The sequence below is a fragment of the Notechis scutatus genome, chromosome 3, assembly GCF_049901735.1.
Source record: "Notechis scutatus isolate UNSWTSFEM ecotype Mainland chromosome 3, rNotScu1.2, whole genome shotgun sequence".
In the NCBI taxonomy this organism is placed as follows: domain Eukaryota; kingdom Metazoa; phylum Chordata; class Lepidosauria; order Squamata; family Elapidae; genus Notechis; species Notechis scutatus.
Genome location: NC_142011.1, coordinates 24964467 through 24986643, shown reverse-complemented (window position 1 = coordinate 24986643; position 22177 = coordinate 24964467). Strand labels below are relative to the sequence as shown.

Below are 22177 nucleotides of genomic sequence, written 5' to 3'. Positions count from 1 at the left end.
TTAGTCCCCAATCTCTAGCCAATGTAGCTATAGTGTAGTGTAGCCGTGGTTTATATAGCAAACCACAATGAAACAAATCATGACTTGGCACTTTGAATCAAGCAACTACAGTTCAAATTAAGGAAACATAGTTTCTCTCCAGTAGTATATATATTGGGGATCTACTATCTAATTGCCATGCAGAGTCAAGACATATGCATCCATCCTGATTAAATCACACACATTATTTACACACAATATTGTATACTGTGGCCACTACTGGTAAAGAGTTTGGAAAGTGACATGCTTTGCATGTTTGTTTGATTTCTATAGCTGCCCATCTCAGCAAACTCTGGACAGCTCACAATTTAAAGTTGAAATTCTGTTCAGGCCAATAGCAGCAATGTGAAGGTTTAGATCAGAGGTAGGGAACCATGGCCCCTTTTATGACTTGTGGACTTCAACTTCTTGAATTCCTGTACATTATGACTATGAAAATAAACACAAACACACATCCTTCACATTCTATACACTGAATTGAAAACCCCTGATATTGCATTAATATTGCACTATACAGAAGAATTCAATAGATATTGAATGATAGGTAAGAGTGTAGGTAGAGAGAGAGAGAGAGAGAGAGAGAGATGGAGCCTGTACGTGTGTTATGTACACTTTTGAGAGCAGGCAACATAATTTTATTTTTAATGAGCACATTTTTAGTGTGCTCACAGCAAAAAAAATGACAAAGTTTATCTTATCTTAAACCAGGTGCCGATAAAAGGCAGCTCCCCCGGTGCCAAAGACGCTTTTCACGATGCTTGGCTCTAACCAACATTCCATAAGCATGGGGAGAAATGGAGTACACATTTTTAATAGTACACATTTCTTTTATTTATTTATTTATTTATTTGATTTGCCAATTGTTTACAAGATAATAAGTATAAGTGTATACATAGTTGTGAATACATGAAATGGGTACATATAAGAAAAATAAAAGAAGAATAAGAGAAACAATAGGACAGGGACGGTAGGCACGTTGGTGCGCTTATGCACGCCTTTTAAGATTTTAAAATGTGCTTATGCACATTTTAAGAGTACACATTTTTAATAGGCAGTTGACTTCGCAGACCAGAGATCGTCTACGCAATCTCTCCGGAATGGATGGGATCTATTCTAGCGAGCCTGAGCAAGGGGGCCCTTTTGCTCGTTTCCCTGCGCTCCCGGTTCCCACCCAGCCATGCCCTGGAACAGGGGTCTCCAACCTTGGCAACTTTAAGACCTGTGGACTTCAACTCCTAGAATTTCTCAGCCAGCAAAGCTGGCTGAGAAATTCTGGGAGTTGAAGTCCACAGGTCTTAAAGTTGCCAAGGTTGGGGACCCCTTCCCTGGAAGAACGAGCGAGGTCGCGCGCCTCCTTTTCCCCAGCGCCGCTGACTATTGCCCCCGTTTCTGCGAGGGGGTTCCCCTCCCCGCCGGACCATGTAGGCAGATCCGGAGCAACGTGGCGCTCTTCGGTCCCGTCTGCCGACGACGAAAAGAAAGGAAAAACAACAACAACCCGAGACCCAAAACTTCTGTGCGGTGCAGGGCAAAGTTAAGCTTTCGCGGGCCTCCAGCTTCCCGGGGCTTCCGAAGGGGGGACGTTTCTGCTCCTGCCTTTGTCCTTCTGCGGCGGCGCGGGCATCCAGGATGCGATCCTAGCAAACCGAGAACTTTGTCCCGCGGGGGGCGTCCCAGCGGCATGCCCCCTAGCGTCGGAATGCGGCACGTCCCTTCGTTCTCTGCGCTTATAAAGTCCAGGGCTGGGAAGCGCTGGAATCCGCTAGTTGAGGTTTCCAGCCCTTGGGGCTTCCGGGCCGGGGGAAGAGGGGGGTGTTTTTCTATTTTCGCCCGTTCTCGAGTTGGAAAACAAACTTTTTTGGAGGGGATCTGTGCGCGCCGCTTCCATCACAACATGGGTGAGTTCCTTGTCCGGCGAGGAGAACAGCAGGGGACGGGGAAGGGAGGACTTCTCTGTTCTCTGATGGAAGGGAACTTTTTCGACTTGCTTTCCTTTAAAACAATTCGCCTTTGCGCTTCGCTTCTCTGCTCCCAAATCCCGGTCCTGGCGTTCTCAGTTGTCGCTTTCCTCTGCCAGGGTAATGAGTTAATACCGTATCTATCTATCTATCTATCTATCTATCTATCTATCTATCTATCTATCTATCTATCTATCTATCTATCTATCTATCTATCTATCTATCTATCTATCTATCTATCTATAGCGTGATTTGCCAAACCCTTTTAAAATGATCTCAAGAAAAAGTGGTTCTTCTTTATCTTGGATTACAGGGTTAGGTCTAGGAGCGGAAGCATTAACATCTCCTGTCTGATTGATGGCCCTTGGAAGTATTGGTTTATTGCTGACCAGGGATTATAGGAGTTGAGATCAAGTCTTGCCAGATTGGAAGAGGCTGAGTCTAGTGAAAGCCAGGAATTCCACTGCTAAGAGTAGCTGATGGCCCTCGCTTTCCTAATCAAGCTGCATTCTTTTACACCAGGGGTTTCCAAACTTGGCCACTTTAAGACTTGTGGACTTTAAGTGCCAGAATTCTCCAGCCAGCATAGCTGGAGAGTTCAAGTCCACAAGCTAGGAGCCCAAGTCCACAAGTCTTAAAGTGGCCAAGTTTGGTGACCCCTGTTTTACACTGTTACAGTGCAGAGTTGGTAGTGTTAGGTCGCAATGTCACAGTTCATGGTGAACCTAAGCAAGTAGCTTGTGAGACTACTGTCTAAGACCTGTTTATAGTTCTTTTGGCTAATCGGCAAACTAAACTTGCCAATTACATTTTAGCCCAGTGTATTCTGTGAATGAGGGATGCGCTAGCTTAATGGCTAAGATGCTGAGCTTGTCGATCAGAAATGTTGGCAGTTCGGCGGTTTGAATCCCTAGCGCCGCATAAATGAGTGAGCTCCCGTTACTTGTTCCAGCTTTTGCCAACCTAGCAGTCCAAAAGCATGTAAAAAATGCAAGTCAAAAAATAGGGACCACTTTGATGGGAAGGTAACAGCCTTCCATGCACCTTCGGTGTTTAGTCATAGTCATGCCAGCCACATGAACATGGAGATGTCTTCAGACAGCGCTGGCTCTTCAGCTTTGTAATGGAGATGAGCACCGCCCCCTAGAGCCGCAAACGACTAGCATGTATGTGTCAGGAGAACCTTTACCTTTACCTCATTCTGTGAACGGATCCCATGGAATTAAGTTTATATTTCAGCATCTCATGCAATCCCAGAAAATTGGTTTCATGGAGTAATTTATAAGAAGATAGGGCATGAGGATATTGTCTGCCTCTGATATTCAGGTGGCCTTTTAATAAATGTTACATGCTTGCTCAAGAATAAGACCTGCTCTATTAAATGAGTTTTGTTTAGATTGGGGTGTCAAACTCAATTTCATTGAGGGACACATCAGGATTGTGTTTGACCTGGGGGGGGCAGGATGAGTATGGCAGTTTCATGTCACTCTCATGTTGGGGGAACCTGTGGCGGCCCAAGCACTCTACCAGCGAAAACGGGCTCCCAAGCTCCATTTTCAACCACGATAGCCTCATGTAACCCTCTGCCAGCAAAAACAGCCCTCTCGAGCTCTGTTTTCGCTGGCAGAGGCACCATGGGCCAGTCCTTCGCTGTTTCCAGGGCAGCCCCGTGGACCAGATCTGAGCACCCCATTGGCCAGATCCAGCCTGCAGGCCTTGAGTTTGACAACCCTGGTTTAGATGGAAGGCCAGACCTTCCTTAATCATCATTTACAGAATAAAACACCTTGCCGGTTATTTCTCCAGTTAAATGCGGCCACTAGTTTAATCTATCTAAGTAAAAATGTACATGCTAATCTCAGAAAAAGTTTTAGTACAACCATTAATGATAGTTCAGTTTGAAATCAATTTGCTCCTCGGTATCAGTTTTCAAAGGCAGCACACTATTTCAGCTAAAAATTAACTTGGCTTCCTACCCTTTTTTATAATAGGATGGTGGGGTGCCAGGGAATGGGGGAGAAATTGAAAGAATACAGGATTGTATTTTCAAGTGGGTTGAAAATTTTAAGGGTTGATGTTTGAAGATTAAAGTTTACAATTACACCAAGCCATGGTGCAGGAAATACGACTTCAGCAATAGAGTGGTCAATGTCTGGAATACTCTACCCGACTCTGTAGTTTCTTCCCCAAACCCCAAAAACTTTAACCTTAGACTGTCTACTATTGACCTCACCCCTTTCCTAAGAGGTCTGTAGGGGGCGTGCATAAGCGCACCAACGTGCCTACCGTCCCTGTCCTATTGTTTCTCTTATTCTTTTATTTTTCTTATATGTACCCATTTCATGTATTCACAACTATGTATACATTTATACTTATTATCTTGTAAACAATTGGCAAATCAAATAAATAAATAAATAAATAAATAAAATGGTTAGTTGAACAAGACAAAGTAGCTCCGTTCACACGCAAAGCAGCAAAATCATAGTTTCCAAATTTCATTGTGCTAACTTTAACCCAAGCAAATCACATTGTGGTTTATGATACATGATCCTTGGGTAAAGGAGAAAAAAGTACTTCTTTTTATCCAGTTATCCTCAACTCTTGTAACAGGTTGGGCTACAGACTCAACTATAAAATATGTAAAACCTGAAAGTTTTTCAATAGGCATAGAGAACGGAAAGAAGCTGCTTTAATGAATAGTAGAAAGGCATGGGTGCATCCGGTCTGAACCATTTCTTCCCTTCCAAATCATTTTTGAAGTATGCCTTAAATCTATTCTGTTTGTTCCTTTATTTCTGCTTTGAGCAATCTCTGGGTTAAAATATTAATTTTCATCTATGTATACCAAAACTTTATTATTTATGCCATGACTGATCTGTCCAATCTGTATCTCCAAACTTTGTGTTTGAGTATTAAAAGTTGCAGTATTCAGTCTCTGAGCTGTTGTTCCTAAGGAATACACACTCCATGAGTGTGTATTCATTCATTCCTGTATTCAGACATTTATCTTACAGGTCTTGTATACAGCACCAACTTCAACTCTAGGTAGGTAATAATGAAATAACACAATAAACTAGATAATCAATAAACTGAGTCAGTTTGGTATAACATTTAAGGTTCTGGATTAGAAGCCATAAGATTGTGATTTCTAATCTTTCCTTATGCATAAAAGCTATATAGGTGACTTTGAGCCAGTCACACATTCTCTGTCTCCCTCCCTCCCTCTCTCCCTCCCTCTCCCTCTCACCATTAAAGATTCTTGTGGGGGGGGGGGGTGAAAGGAAGAGGGAGAATTATGTATGCCACATTGCATAAAATAAATGTGGATAAAAATCAAAGACCAATAATAAATATTCAGTCATAAAGATAAAGCAACTAAAAATTTAAAAAGTAATCAGATTTAGCCATTAACAAAAGTGAAGCAAACATAGCCAAGAGTTAGTTTGTTTTTTCAGTCTACTTGTTGCATACTAAGTTTAGAACTTAATGTATTTAAATATAGGCCTAGTTCTTCACAAGTTACAATCTAATTGTCTCATTCCAAAGCTGGAAGCAATTTCTGTAGAAGTAAATGCTCCAACAGACCAAGAAATCTTTCATATGGAAAAAATGATTCAACAATGAAAGTTGTGCTCATTTGTTTTCTCTGACCTATGTGTTGTCTATTTGAGAATAGGAGAGATAAAGTTAGATACTGAAATTGTCTGAAATATGAAGCTAGACCCCCCCAAAAAAGTATCATTTCATTGCTGCAAATTGGGTGTAGCTTTATATATCTAGTGTATAATGTTTTAAAAAATTCAAGCAGCATATGCAAAATATAGTATGATAAGTTAATTGATGGTGCCAAATGTGTAAAAGACTGGTATAATCATAACCATTGGGTGTGCTAGCTGAATTGTACGGTATAGGAAATTTAGATCAACAAGTTGGCAGTCTGGAAAGCATCTGGTTGCAATTCTTTGGTGTGATTTCCAGCTAGAGAAATACATTCATGCTGTGGTGCATGTTTATAGGATATTTACCCTTCTGAAAATACATATGTTTTTTTAAAAAAAACTATCATATTGAATTGAAATAAACAAGATTGCTATCCAGCTTCCTGGTTTTCTATTACTAAGAGATCCAATTCGGTCTAATGGTTAAAGGCCCCAGGAAAGAAAGTGGGAGAGCCTGAGTTCCAATCCTGCCTTAACCATGAAAGCCAGCTGGTTGACCTTGGGCCAGATTTAACCCAACCCACCTCACAGGTTTGTTATTGTGGAAAAAATAGGAGGAGGAAGGTGTGATGGATACCTTGATTTGTTTGAAAAAATAAATCAAGGATAAGGGATATGCTTGAAAATAAATATACATAAAGTTGGATTGTAAAGATGGGGTCTAGATTAAGCCAATTGGTCTAGTTCCAATATATTGAATGTTAAAAGTTAGTAATTATGGTGTTTCTGCTTATTGCATGCAGGACAATCAACATAGAGTTTGGATCCAGACTTAAATATTTTCTGAATGAAAAATAATGTTTTATAAATCTTCTCTCTAAAAGTTTAAGAACAGAAACCTTGATTCACTAATGGAGTTCTCTGGTACTGTGACATCCATTAGTATGACACTAACATGTCAGTGGCTATTAGCATGCTAATAGGAACTGATGTGTTACATTATACTGTTCATAATAATGTGCAGTAAACATTGCCCTGTTGGATTGGATCTAGTTTTGCATTTAGTTTAGCAATCTGTTCTCATAATGACCAACCAGCTGCCCAAGGAAGCCCCCTAATTTCCAGCAGATGGCTTTCATGGGCAATAACATTGTTTTACAATCTGCTGCTAGGGAATTTGAAATTCAACTTCCCCATAACACTAAGCATACATCAGTCACAGAGACTAGAAGCTTACAAATACTCCCACTCAGCCTTGAAGTTTGCCAGTAGACAGTGCTTGTCTCTCTGCCCAGCCTAATATACAAGATGGTTGTGAAATAAAATGAATTGTTACAGTGAACATATGTCCTTTACTATAAAGGACAGCCTTTTATGGTATTTGAGAAAGCTGTTCTTCAGATTATAATTATTCAAAAGTTCACATTTGTCCTTTATTTTGGTCATTTAACTTGTGTCATACAAATGATACCTCTTAATGCCTGAGCTTTCGCATTCATGTGAAAAAATAGGGAAACTGAATTCTTTAAAAAAAATAAATTTACATATACTCTTTGATTTTAAATATTTTAATATGCGTTTTTGTAGTTTTTCTTCATTTGCTCTTGAATTTGCCCTTATGTGAGCAGTTAAGCATTTTTATCTGCATGAACTTCTTTCAGATTTGCCCCTTTTTCAGGTTTGTCCTTTGTTTTTTTCCAAGAAAATATGTTCACTGTAATTATGGTGAGATAATTGCTAGCTTCCACTTTTACAAGAAGGCCAAAGTATAAATAGATGGTAAATACAGATTTGTAGTTATACAGAAGGAATCCCTTCAGAGCAAAATATGCACCCAAGTAATATATCCTTGTTTTTCCTTAATATGTTGCTATGCTTACTTTGATATAAGGTGTGTTTGCATACTACCATAATCTAGGTACAATTTTGTGTTCAGATTTAGGCCTATAAAACCTTTGAAACACAGCTTTATTTATTTTTAATAATTTGAAAATAATGGACACTTTCCCAGGAACCAATGAGATGTTCAAAATATGTTGCAGTGGGAACTGTACCAAATCTGTTTACAGTACTCTATTTTCTGCCCTAGCAGTTTTTCCATGTTTTCTAACATTGAGTCATACTTCTATGACTCTTTACTGGGGCTGTAACATAGGTTCTCCTAACTCCTCTTTTCCCCAAAAAGATTATTTTGCATTTCAGAAAATCCTGCCATTTCTGACCTCAGAAATGTTGACATTCAGATTAGTTTTAGTACATAGGACAGATAGCTAAGGTCTTAAAAACCACAATATCATTAAAGTGAACATGCTGATGTACAGATAGTCCTCAATTTATGACCACAATTGAGCCCAAAATTTATTTTGCTAAGTGAAACATTTGTTAAGTGAGTTTTGCCCTATTTTACGACTTTGTTAAGTAAATCACTGCAGTTGGCAAATTAGTAACACGATTGTTAAGTGAAACTGGTTTCCCCATTGACTTTGCTTCTTGGAAAGCTGCAAAATGTGATCATATCACACACCCTGGACACAGCTACCATCATAAACATGAGTCAGTTGCCAAGCATCTGAATTTTGATTAGGTGATCATGGGAGATGCTGCAATGGTTGTAAGTGTGAAAAACAGTCATGTCACTTTTTTCAGTGATGTAACTTTGAACAGTCACTAGATGAACTGTTGTAAGTTGAGGACCTGTATTGCTACCTGTATTGGAAACTATTAATTCTGGATTGACTTTATTATATATATAAAACAGTAATAAGAAATTTTGCTTTCAAATGTGGTGAAGTGTACAACACTGAAGTTATTCCTTGTAAGCTCTACCAACTTAAAGAAGAAGCCCTCTCAGATCTTACTCTTGTTCTTCTTCTCAATCTCCAGGACAAGCGTTGTTCATCCTCCTGTTAACATCAGCAATCTCACTCCTTGGAGGACTGATCTTTGGATATGAACTTGGAATCATCTCAGGAGCCCTGTTGCAGCTGCAGGAGGTTTTCCATCTTCGTTGTATTGAGCAGGAGGTTCTTGTGAGTGCCTTACTCATTGGAGCTCTCATAGCTTCTTTGGTTGGAGGAATCTTTATTGATCGGCAGGGAAGACGGAAAGCAATATTGCTCAGCAATGCAGTTTTGCTGTGTGGCAGTCTCATCCTGACACTTTCTAGGTCACTTATTTGGCTGGTGGGTGGGCGCCTGACTGTAGGTTTTGCCATTTCTTTATCATCTATGGCGTGCTGTATATATGTCTCTGAAATGGTGGCTGCCCATCAGCGAGGCCTTTTGGTATCCCTTTATGAAGCTGGCATCACTATGGGCATCTTACTTTCGTATGCACTGAATTATATCTTTACTGACACACCTGAGGGATGGCGATACATGTTTGGCTTGGCTATTGGCCTGGCCATCATCCAGTTTGTCAACATCCTGTTCCTCCCCAACAACTCCAGGACTTTCAAGGCACGCCACAGTGTGACTCATAGTAACCTCATTCAACCTCATGAGAATGAAGATGGTGAAGACATAGCATTGCCATGCCCCATGGAGAAGGATTATTCTCTTATAGATCTCTTCAGATCAAAGGACAATATGAGAAACAGGACTTTGGTTGGTCTAGGATTGGTTCTCTTTCAACAGTTCACTGGACAGCCCAATGCCCTCTATTATGCATCGACTATCTTCCGTTCTGTGGGATTTCAGACAGATTCCTCTGCTATCCTAGCCTCTGTTGGTCTAGGGGTGATGAAGGTTATCGCAACTCTGTTTGCCATGTTTTTTGCAGATAAGATTGGCCGAAGGGTGTTGTTGATGGCTGGATGTTTGGTGATGGCTTTTTCAGTTATGATTATTGGCCTGACCAGCTGCTCTGTTCCATTAGATATGGTTAAAGACTGTGAAACACTCATAGATTCAAACAATACTTCCTTCAGTTCACCTCCTCTTCACATAAATTCAGTTTCTCCCCAACCAGCTGCTTCCTATTTTTTATTGACAAAAGATACTAGTGAAATAAAAGTTGAATCAACTTTTGCTATCATGAGACCAGCAATCAATGCTAAAATGCTTACCAATAATAAAAGTGGAGAAAAAAGGGCAACCATTACATTAGAAACTGAGCAAACTCCATTTCTCAACCAATCACTGAAAGAAAAAGAACAGGATGCCAATTCTTCAATCAGCAGGGCTTCTTCCAAGAGGCACATGCTTCTAAACTGGATTACACTCCTGAGCTTGATGGCTTTTGTAAGTGCATTCTCAATTGGATTTGGACCAAGTAAGTATCTTCCTGATTTCACATTTCTTGTCCTAGGGCCCTTTTACATAGATGGACATGTCTATACATGAATGTGTTTTGAGTTTTAATAAATAGTTTATTATGTTTGTTTGTTGGGCTTCTGTGCTGCCCAATCAGTTTGGCTCTGAAATGGCCTGCAATTACTCCTTACAGTATTAAAATTAAAATCTATATATATAAAAGCAAAATACCACTCATGCATCATCACAAAATCTCCAGAACCGTAAAGCCTACAAACTTGAAATTTGGCACATATGTTCCTCTTGGCTTCTAGGTGCTCACTAAGAAAGGATTTTTTAAAATGACCATCAGAGCCTTAGTATTTTGTATATTATTATTATTAACACGCTCTGATGCTAAGTAGTTCTATTCCCCCTCCCTACCTGAAAAGAAATGTTTTCAAAATGTAAAACACAAGCAGAGGAGAGAAGTTTCAGTTTCAGTTTTAGTTTCACAGCAGCAACCAGCTTTAGTACAGAACAGTTGTGCTAAGCCACACCCAGGCTCCTTGCTGTCTCCTTGTTCACACAACAAATACTATTTCACTTTCCAAACAGCCCTAAACTCTCTCACACACTGACAGGATGCTAGCCAGATGAATACTGATGGATGATGATAGGCAGAGGCAGAATTTCCCCCCTTATTTTCCTCCCCAAAAAGTAAGCCCGACCACATAGTTTCGTAGCAAAGCACGGGTATCAAGCTAGTTAGAATATAGTTGTGTGTGCCATAATGGAACAAGTGAAGTAAATCCTTTGATTCATGAATCTATACATGCAAACCATAAATGTATTTGCAGTTTCAGCAGGAGTTCCTATTCTCCATTAGAGTACTCCATTATAAAGAGGGTCAGGAGTGGGGGGGAAAGAGTGTTCATTAAAAAAAATAACCCAGGAAAAGAACTCTTAATTTTCAGTCATTAGCCTCTTAATTAAATCTTATAGGGCTTATTCTGGCTAAACATGAATAAGCTTTTGGGTGGATAATTTTCTGATCTTCCAACACCCCTCTGTGTTCACTTCAGAGATGATTTTAGACCAGGGTAGCAATCTTATGCCCAGGAGCTTCATTTAGAAACAAAACAAAAATGAAACCGCTTGGCTTCCAAAGGCCACAAGGTTTAGGGCAAATAACATGAGAAGTTTGGGGGGCGGGGATTATATTAAAATTCCATTACTCTGCAGAAAGACAAGCAGCAAGTTTGTCCAATTCCCATTCTGGATATATTTTGGGACAGATCACATAGGAATCCATGGTTTATGCACCTACCATATGTCTTAGACCCATGATGGCGAACCTATGATGCGTGCCGGCAGTGGCACGTAGAGCCATCTCTCCAGGCACACCAGCTGTCGCCCGTTGCTCTTCCAAGTTGCAATACTCCCACACACACACGTGCACTCACTCCCATTTCGGCACTCGATGCCGAAAAGGTTGGCCAACACTGTCTTAGACTATTGCTCTGTCTCACTTTAAATGCTAAAGACAAGCTTTTTCCTATGCTTTGGCACTAAGCTAAGCACCTTGTCTTGTTCCATTCAATAATTGGAATCACTGGCGTTTTTTCTCTCTGACACACACACTTTCTGAAAGAGTTCCTTTTACTTATCTATTCCAGGAAGTAAGCACTGTGTTCAAATGTTATTTATTTAGTTAAGCAAACAGCTATGGATAATATACATTTGTCAATTTATAATTCCACAGTTTGCAATTTATAATTCCACAGTTTGCAATTTATAATTCCACAGTTTGCAAATCAGTTGAGGCGTTAGTACTATGAACAGTGACCCCAACATATTTTGTTTGCCTCCTTCAAATATTTGGAAGTTACTTGAATGAAAGAGGAAACTGTGTTGGCCAGTTAGAAGCCTTAGAAAAGATGATTTAATCAGGCGAGGTTTGCATTTGGTTAAAAGAAAAGTATTATTTCAAGAAAAGTTGAAGTTCAAACTAGCTGGTTTTTATTAACTGACAGTTTAATTGATTTATGTGATTTCTGCACATTGCTACTTTTCTTTTTAGATGCAGAGTGGTTTACAAAAGAAAAATTTTAAAACAGTCTTAAAGCGGTCACAATAAAACCAGAAATGTTTAAAACCTAATAAATACAAACATTCAAACACATTTACTTTTTTAAAAAAAGGAATAAAAACACTGGTCATCTTAAAGTGAATCTATTCCTAGAGTAATTGTTATCTCATAAATTGTTGGGTGAATAGACATGTCTACAGTTATTTTCAGAAAGATAGCATAGGTGCTAGCTAAACACCTTTCTGCAGTTCCATAATTGGAATGCTATAACCAAGTAATACAAGTGCTGCTCCAAGACATTGCCTGTGAACTGATCTCATTGGTGGAACCACAAGTAGGGCTTTTATCTTCATTATTTGGGCCAAGCAATCCCACAAAGAAATTGATAAGACCTTTAATGAATGAATCTGATATTGACTTCTACATTATTTTATATTATTCATGATCCAGCCATTTACCATGGTCAATTTCTTGGTCTTTTTCTTGGTAATTTCTTTTGAAAGGAAGAATGATATTCATATACTTGAAAAAGCAGTCCACAACTGCCCTCTGGTGCAATGCATTCATTGGTCCAGCCTTTTTATTGATATTCTCTAGATGGATTAGAACTGTAACTAGAACTCTGTAATTTCTAGCCATCAGAGTCCCTCTTGGTTATTAAAATGACATGGGATACTTCTATATTTACTAAGAATGCACCTATTAATACAGTTCTCCAGAATGAAGAGAAAAGGTAAAATCCTCCCTAACTTGAGTTGACATCTGGAGACTACATATTCCATGTCCATATTGTTTTCTTACCAGTGAGGTGAAAGTTATTTTCCACTGCCTTTTGGTATTTTTTATTAGTTCCCATTCTAGAATAGAATAGAATAGAATAGAATAGAACAGAACAGCACAGAACAGCACAGCACAGCACAGCACAGCACAGAATTCTTTATTGGTCAAGTGTGATTAGACACACAAGGAATTTGTCTTGGTGCAAATGCTCTCAGTGTACATAAAAGAAAAGATACATTCGTAAAGAGTCAAGAATCATAAGGTCAACACTTAATAATAGTCTTAGGGTACAATAAGCAGTCAAATCATACTAGGAAACACTCAGTATAAATCATAAGGATACAAGCGACAAAGTTACAGTCATACAGTCACAAGTGGGAGGGGATGGGTGATAAGGAGTGATGAGAAGATTAATAGTAATAGTAATGCAGACTTTGTAAATAGTTGGACAGTCAGTTTATCTTCCCAGAGATAAACTGACATTGACTGACATAACCAGAAGGTTGTTAGAAGAAGCAAGAAGACGGCTGGATAGGGACCAACTGAGGAAGGAACAACCACAAGAAGAGGATTTGTGTTCAACTGCCTATACTGTTAGGAAATGTTTTTCTTGTGGGGCTAGGGGACATATAGCTAGATTCTGTAAGAAGGGAAAACGACAGAATATTGGTAATCACCAGAAGGCTAACAAGAATGTTAGTTTAGCTATGTCTAGCAATTCAACTGTAAACCATGATTTGTGGGTTGTTGATAGTGGAGCATCGCAATGCATTACTAAAGATAGAAAAAGGTTTATGAAGATGTCTATGAGTAAACAACATGTATCATTGGCAAATGGATGGAAGATGAAGGCTTCAGGTGAAGGTACTGCATATTGTTCTTGTATAAATGAACATTTAACTATGTTATATGTACCTAAACTGAAATTTAATTTGCTATCAGTAAGGGCTTTAGTTAAACTTAGTTATGTAGTAACCTTTAGGGGAGATAACTGTATAATAGAGAAAGAAGGTAAAAGTGTTACTGCTACTTTAGAGAATGATTTATATGTGATACATGATGATCAGTTGAAGATGGCTAACTCAGTTTATAACAATGTTAAGCCACATGATGAATGTATACATTTACTGCATAGACGTCTGGGACACATAAATTTCAAATGCTCAAACAAACTGTTGAATTGTCAGAGGGAGTAAAATTGAAACCCTGTAGCAAGTATTTAAACTGTAATGCTTGTAGCCAAGAGAAAAGTAAGGTTACTCCTGCAAACAGACTAAATGGGTTTAAGTCCAAAGAACCTTTAGAGGTTGTTTTTGCTGACATAATTGGTCCTAAGAAACCTAGTTTAGGAGGTGCCTGCTATATTTTGAGTATTATGGACCATTACTCACAATACGTTTCTGCTATGTTATGAAAAACAAAACAGAAACATTCCAACATTTCTTTAACTGACTAAGGTTTGCTGAGAGAAAAATGAGGAGTAAAGTAATTACTTTAGTTACTGATAATGGGACTGAATTTATTAACAAAAGATTCCAAACTATGTTGAAATTGGCTGGTGTCGAGCATAAATGTTCTGCACCTTACAGACCACAACATAACTTGTTTGTAGAATGAAGAGGGCAAACGTTACAAGCCATGGCCTGCACTATGTTATTTGATTCAGGTTTGCCTGAAACACTGTGGGGTGAAGCCATAATGTGTAGTAACCATGTTTTAAACAATGCAGTTAACACAACAACTGGTGAATTGCCATTCACTCGTTGGCCTTGCCGAAAACCAAATTTAAGTTATTTACACACATTTGGGGTTCCAGCATGGGTGCATATTCCCTCACAAGTAAGACTGAAAGGGCATCATAGAGCTAAGAAGTTATTTTTTGTAGGTTATGAGGCCAACCATAGATCATTTAGATTTTGGGAACAAGGCACAGCTCATGTTTATTGTAGTGCTAGTGCAAAATTTCTTGAGCACGTTGGGTGGAATAAACTGGAACAGGAATCCAGCAATGATATTATTATTGACACCCAAATAGTCCCTAAAGATTAAATAAGTAAACCACGAATAGCCATTAAAGAGGAAAAACAGGTACAGGAGGAAGTAGGAGAACAGGCACAGGAGGAGGTAAAAGAACAGGAGCAGGTGGCACAGGTGAGTCCACCAGTAAGCCCTGTATTACCAAAACATTCAACCGGAGTAACACGACCACCTGATAGATATCAGGCTAGTGTTGTATTCCAAGTGAATACAGTTCCAAGTAATTATAATGAACTAAAACTGTATCCTGCTAAGGACCAGGCTGCTTGGCAGGAAGCAATGGATAAGGAACTGGAATCATTAAAAAAGTTGGAAGTATATGAAAACGTTAAGTTACCACCAGGTAAACATGCCATAGGATGTAAATGGGTTTATAAACTAATGACAGGTTTAGATGGGACTGTTACCCATAAAGCCAGGTTAGTAGCACAAGGGTTCAATCAGACAGCAAATGACTATGATGAGGTGTTTGCACCTAGTCTAAAGGCTACTACATTAAGGGCAGCATTAGTGTGGGCAGCTAAGGAGAAATACATGATAAATCATTTGGATGTAGAGACAGCATATCTGCATGCACCGTTGCAACACACTATATATTTAAAGAAACCTTTAGGTATTAAAAATGATAATACAACTGATTGCTGGAGACTGAAAAAGAGTCTTTATGGCTTGAAGCAATCAGGATATGAGTGGAACCAGTGTATAGTTAAAGAATTAACTAAGATAGGTTTTGTAGCTGGCATGGCTGATCCATGTTTGTTCAAAAGAGAAAATAATGGTGTAATTTCATTGTTGCTGTTGTTCACTGATGACATAGCATTAACCACCAAAACTGAACAAGAAGCTACTAAAATAATCTCACTGTTAGAGAAGAAATTTAAGATAAAACAGTTAGGAGAAATCAAACAATATCTTGGTTTAAAGATAGATAGAACTAGAGGAGGATACAAGATCTCACAAGCAGATAAAATTAACCAATTACTAAAAAGTTTTAAAATGGAACTTTGTAAGCCAGCTAAAACACCAATGAGCCAGGAGTTTAGCAATAGTGATGTTCAAATTCCTATTTTTTATAAGAACATTTATCAGTCTTTGATTGGTAGTTTATCTTATCTCAGTAATTGGTCAAGGCCAGATATTGCATACAGTGTTAATCAATTAGTGAGATTTAATGCTGAGCTGACTGAAAGGCACTGGCAAGCTGCTAAGCGTGTGTTAAGATATCTGAAACAAACAATGCATTATGCATTGTATTTGGAGCCTAAAGATGAACTGAGTTTAACTACATATGCTGATGCAAGTTTTGCTACAGACATAAATACACGAAAATCTACATCGGGTACTGTAGTATTATTGGGAAAGGTGTTGATTGGATGGAGGTCTATTAGACAGAAACATCTAAGTTTGTCAACAATGGAGGCTGAATTCTCATGTTTATCTTTATTATGTACAGATTTAGTTTGTTATAAGCAACTACTAATTGACATGGGAATTGATATAACAGATTCTATTGTTATTTACAAAGATAACCAATCAGCAATACAGATGGCTTCAAATATTGCTGTTAAAACAAGAACAAAACACACAGATTTAAGATATTTAAATGTGAGACAATGTATGCAAAGTAAGGCGATTAAGCTAGAATATTGTATGTCAGAAAACAATATAGCAGATCATTTTACAAAGGCCCAAGGCTCTATAAAGCATAAGGCTTGCTGCGAGGATTATGGACTTAGAATGTAAGGTTGTATATATTGTCCTACCCAAAAGGGGAGAATGTTAGGAATGTAAGTCACCTAACAGTTATTTGGGTTGGAAATATATAAACTAGGATAGACATTTTAATACTATGTCTTTAAGAACATGCTAAAAATGTAATTGGGTGTGGTTCCACAAATGGCCATAAGATGGAGCCAGAAACCTGGGTTGTTTAGTCTCAGTGAGTCTCTGTTTCTTCTGTTGGAGAGTTGCTGTTTCCTCCTAATGACTGTTACTGATCGTTGATGTAAGTCTGTTACTGAACTGTTTTTTGATACCGGACTTTGATATTTGGATTATCCTTGAACTGAACACTGACTGCTTTACCTGTGAATGACTTGGACTGCTTATTTTGGACTGGGCTTAAACATTTATTGGAAGTAAAAACCTACATTTACTGTACAGTGTATCTGTGTGCTGTGTGTGTGTGTTATTCTTCACTTCTCTCATTACATGTCCCTGTATGCGCTCATTCTCCTAACGGGGAATTACCTCAACAGTGTCGTTTTGAGGGAAGGAATTGAAACAGTTTTTTCCGGGATGTGAGGGGTCTGTAAATATTTTCACAGCCTTCTTTTTGACTTGTGCAGTATACAGATCCTCGATGGAAGGGAGGTTGGTAGTAATTGTTTTTTCTGCAATCCTAATTACTCTCTGGAGTCTGTGTCTGTCTTGTTGGGTTGCAGAACCAAACCAGACAGTTATAGAGGTGCAGATGACAGACTCAGTAATGTCTCTGTAGAACTGTATCAGCAGCTCCTTGGGCAGTTTGAGCACAAATCGAATTTACCTATGGTCTCACAGTAAACTACTTACCAGATCCCGCTCTGCTCAGCTTCTTCAAGATTAGCCAAATTCATCTAGATCAGGGCTATCAAACTCATAGTCTATTTGCCGGATGCATCACACACTGACCACACCCACGCCCGGTTTAGCAAAGGGGGAAAATGTCACGATACATCACACCACACTGCCGTGATGACACGAGTTTGACACCCCTGATCTAGGTACTGCATCTGTTGTAACAAGTAATGTTTTTTAATTGTTCCAGTTACTTCACAATTCAGTGAAAATGTTTGTCTTGCCCACTCAATCAGTATTTTCTGGAACAGTATATATCTTTTCAATGTTTCTTGTAAAAAAGTAACATGCATGTGCAGATTTGTGTTTTACATTTAAAAATATGTGAGTTTAAAGGTCTGTTTAGGAGCAAGAGTATTAGTGGTAGTAATCATCATCATAATAATCCTGAGTGTCTCTCTTCATATCTTCATTGTGTTTAACTTGAAGCTTCTGAATAATTGCATCTTCCAATTCAACAGTTCAAACGTTCTTTCTATAATATTTTTCCCATTCCAGTTTCTTCTTATGGTTATACAAAATGTTATTTATGATTTGTTTCTTCCCCATGCCTAATTCCACTCCTTGACTTTCTTTTCTCATCCTTCAGTGACATGGCTTGTCCTCAGTGAGATATATCCAGCTAGCATACGAGGGAGAGCTTTTGCGTTCTGCAATAGTTTCAACTGGGCTGCCAATTTACTGATCAGTCTTACATTCCTTGACGTCATTGGTATGTATAGCATTGTTTTGACATTCTTTGCGGCTGATAACCATAGCAGAACTGATAATAGGGTACACTTAGATCAGTGTTTCTCAATATCAACAGGTGTAAAATGTATGTACTTCACCTCCTAGAATTCTCAATTCTGGGAGTTGAAGTTCGTATGTCTTAAAGTTGCTGAGGTTGAGAAGTCCTGATCTAGACCAAACAAAGGGTCACTGCCTTTGTTTGAGGATCTTGTCTCCTGTTTATTATATCACTTCTGGAGTCATGATCAGATATATAATCACTAGAACGTTCAGTTTAGACTCAAGCTAGCCAAACTCAAATCCCTGCCAAACCAAAAAACTCAGTTAAAGGCAATCTTAGTTTGTTCTAAGCCAGAAGCTATGCTGTTTCTCATTATTTTCTTGGATGGGCAAAAGTAACATTTAAAAGAAGGTATCATAATGGTGTTATTAGAAGAAGAAGAAATCCAAAGTCCACAGTTGGATAGTGTAATTCTTAGGCAATACAGTGTTTTCCTAACAAAACAGCAGACAAATATTTACATGCTTCAGAACTTTGCATCAGAGGAGATAATACTAAGGCTTCAGAAGAAGGTAAACAATCCAAAATTACACCAGATGTTGTGGTTTGCCATTTAGTGTCATTCTCTAGAATGGGATTGCAGATTGAATGTGTTAAGTTGCTAGTAGATATTAAATTAAAAATTACAACTAGTAGTCTGAAATAGTTGTTGATCCAGACATGTACAACCCCAGGTCTGAAATTTAAAAAGCCACTTGTTTTCTATTACAATAATAAAGACAATTCTGAAGCTAATATGAAGCTACTGTACTTCTGAAGCTCATGTGAAAAAGTAAGTTTATAATCTATCTGATTTTATGAGGTCTATAGAGATTCTTAACCACACAGGTCATGGTTGAAGAAGAAACCATAGAAGCTTCTTGGATGAGAAGCAAAACATTTTCAAAAAAGAAGAAGAAAAGCTAGAAAGTCTAGTTATCTTTTGGAAAAGCATCTTTGGAACTTCTGTGAGAAGGGTTGCATTTCTTCAGTTAATTTAGCGGGTTTAGACATTGTTACCTTCAGAAGTTTTTAGAATTATTTTTGTGTTTGGGATAATATTTTAAAATATTGTCAAAATATTTCAAGTATTGCCAGATATTTTAATTCCAGAAATATTATATCAGCACTCATTTGTAGTTCAGATATACACTGCTCAAGAAAATAAAGGGAACACAAAAATAAGACATCATAGATTGGAATGAATGAAATATTCTTATTAAATACTTTGTTCATTACATAGTTGAATGTGCTGACAACAAAATCACACAAAAATTATCAATGGAAATCAAATTTAGCAACCCATGGAGGTCTGGATTTGGAGTTACACTCAAAATTAAAAACACTACATCAACAAAGTTGATCCAACTTTGATGTAATATCCTTAAAACAAGTCAAAATGAGGCTCAGTAGAGTGTGTGTGGCCTCCACGTGCCTGTATGACCTCCCTACAATGCCTAGGCATGCTCCTGATGGGGTGGCGGATGGTCCCCTCAGGGATCTCCTCCCATACCTGGACTAGAGTATCCCCCAACTCCTGGACAGCCTGTGGTGCAACGTGGTGTTGGTGGATGGAGTGAGACATGATGTCCCAGATGTGCTCAATTGGATTCAGGTCTGGGGAACGGGCAGGCCAGTCCATAGCATCAATGCCTTCGCCTTGCAGGAACTGCTGACACACTCCAGCCACATGAGGTCTAGCATTGTCGTGCATTAGGAGGAACCCAGGGCCAACTGCACCAGCATATGGTCTCACAAGGGGTCTGAGGATCTCATCTTGGTACCTAATGGCAGTCAGGCTCCCTCTGGCGAGCACATGGAGGGCTGTGCGGCCCCCTAAAGAAATGCCACCCCACACTATTACTGACCCACTACCAAACCGGTCACGTGGAGGATGTTGCAGGCAGAAGAACGTCGTCTCCAGACCCTGTCACGTCTGTCACATGTGCTCAGTGTGAACCCGCTTTCATCTGTGAAGAGCACAGGGCGCCAGTGGCGAATTTGCCAATCTTGGTGTTCTCTGGCAAATGCCAAATGTCCTGCACTGTGTTGGGCTGTAAGCACAACCCCCACCTGTGGACATTGGGCCCTCTTACCACCCTCATGGAATCTGTTTCTGACTGTTTGAGCAGCCACGTGCACATTTGTGGCCTGCTGGAGGTCATTTTGCAGGGTTCTGGCAGTGCTCCTCCTGTCCCTCCTTGCACAAAGGCGGAGGTAGCGGTCCTGATGCTGGGTTGTTGCCCTCCTATGGCCTCCTCCATGTCTCCTGATGTACTGGCCTGTCTCCTGGTAGAGCCTCCATGCTCTGGACACTACGCTGACAGACACAGCAAACCTTCTTGCCACAGCTCGCATTGATGTGCCATCCTGGATGAGCTGCACTACCTGAGTCACTTGTGTGGGTTATAGAGTCCGTCTCATGCTACCACTAGAGTGAAAGCACCGCCAGCATTCAAAAGTGACCAAACCATCAGCCAGAAAGCATAGGAACTGAGAAGTGGTCTGTGGTCACCACCTGCAGAACCACTCTTTTATTGGGGATGTCTTGCTAACTGCCTATGCTTTCCACCTGTTGTCTATTCCATTTGCACAAGAGCATGTGAAATTGATTGTCAATCAGTGTTGCTACCTAAGTGGACAGTTTGATTTCACAGAAGTGTGATTGACTTGGAGTTACATTGTGTTGTTTAAGTGTTCCCTTTACTTTTTTGAGCAGTGTATATTAGTCTGTATGTGGAAGAGGAAAGCCATCTGGTCCTGCTATTAATAGTAAAACTCATCTGAAAAGTATTTATGGCAATTGTCCATCCCCAAGGTACTAAAGTTGGAGAAACATTGCAAAACCATGCTGTTAATGTTTTTAAAACCTTTTATTATTGTTATTACCTCACCCCTGAGAGGTTTTGCTATCAAAATGCTATAAAATGATAATTTAAACTCAATTTAATTAAAATGACTGACAACTTTTTTAAAATGCATCTATTGTTGTAATAATGCCCAGATGAAACTTCTGATTTTGCTGAATGCATGAGTCTAATAAAGTGTAAATTTACTGTTGAAAGGAAATTTTGCAAGAAAATTTTGCAGCTCCTTTTAAATAATAGCCTTTGGTAAGCTCCTGATTTCATGACAGCCTTTATCCTATCCCAGCAAATGTGGCTTTATTTCATACATTGATTTTGTTATATTTCTCCATGCAGATGTCATTGGCTTGTCGTGGACTTTCCTTTTCTATGGACTGGTGGGATTGGCAGCTGTATTATTTATTTATTTATTTGTACCTGAAACCAAAGGACAGTCTCTGGAAGAGATAGACCATCAGTTCTCAAAGAAGCGGTATGTCGTAGTGGGTTTTGGCCACAATATTTGTCACTGCTAACACTGACCAATGTAGAAGTATTTTTCCCATATCATAGAGAATTTGAAATAAGGCACGGTCAATCCATATTGATCTGTTCCTTGTTTTGGCAGGTTGCTGCAAAGGAATACATGCTGGCACAAACTATGGAAAAGAAGAGAAATCTACACACGTGCTCAATATCAAAGAGTAGACCATTCTAATACTTCCTGAAAAAGGAGCCATCTTGTGACGTGACACATGGTTATCTATATCATGCTGGAAGTTTTATGGTGACTTTCCCAAAGAAACAAATTCTGGACCATTTCATGAAAACCTTGTATTTATGTGGGTGACAGTATAATTCTTTTTTTTAATAAATATGCATATTTAGTTATGTGTAGAATCTAGCACTCCAGCCCCTGGAGGAAGAATATCTGATATATTCATATATTTTATAAATATTTTATAAATAAAGTATATTTGAGCCTCTTGGTTGGATAGTTTGATATAAAATACTGGGTTGTTTTTTTCAACTTAATGGCTTTTGTTTATGCTAAAGGAGATGCATTTGTATCTCCAAAACCATTTGTTGGAGAAAACCTCCTCCTTCATCTATTTTCCAATACCTCTTTCAGTTTCTGGGTAA

General features: G+C 38.9%; 1 protein-coding gene across 1 annotated transcript; it reads left to right on the top strand.

Annotated features, from left to right (window-relative positions):
- The first annotated feature begins 1547 nt into the window (after nucleotides 1–1547).
- Nucleotides 1548–22023, top strand: SLC2A10 (solute carrier family 2 member 10). The gene is made up of 5 exons (XM_026665010.2): nucleotides 1548–1937; nucleotides 8540–9928; nucleotides 18006–18128; nucleotides 21392–21527; nucleotides 21663–22023. Exons 1-5 carry the CDS (start codon nucleotides 1721–1723, stop codon nucleotides 21760–21762), a joined length of 1965 nt encoding a protein of 654 aa, XP_026520795.1. The 5' UTR covers nucleotides 1548–1720; the 3' UTR covers nucleotides 21763–22023.
- The last annotated feature ends 154 nt before the right edge of the window (nucleotides 22024–22177 follow it).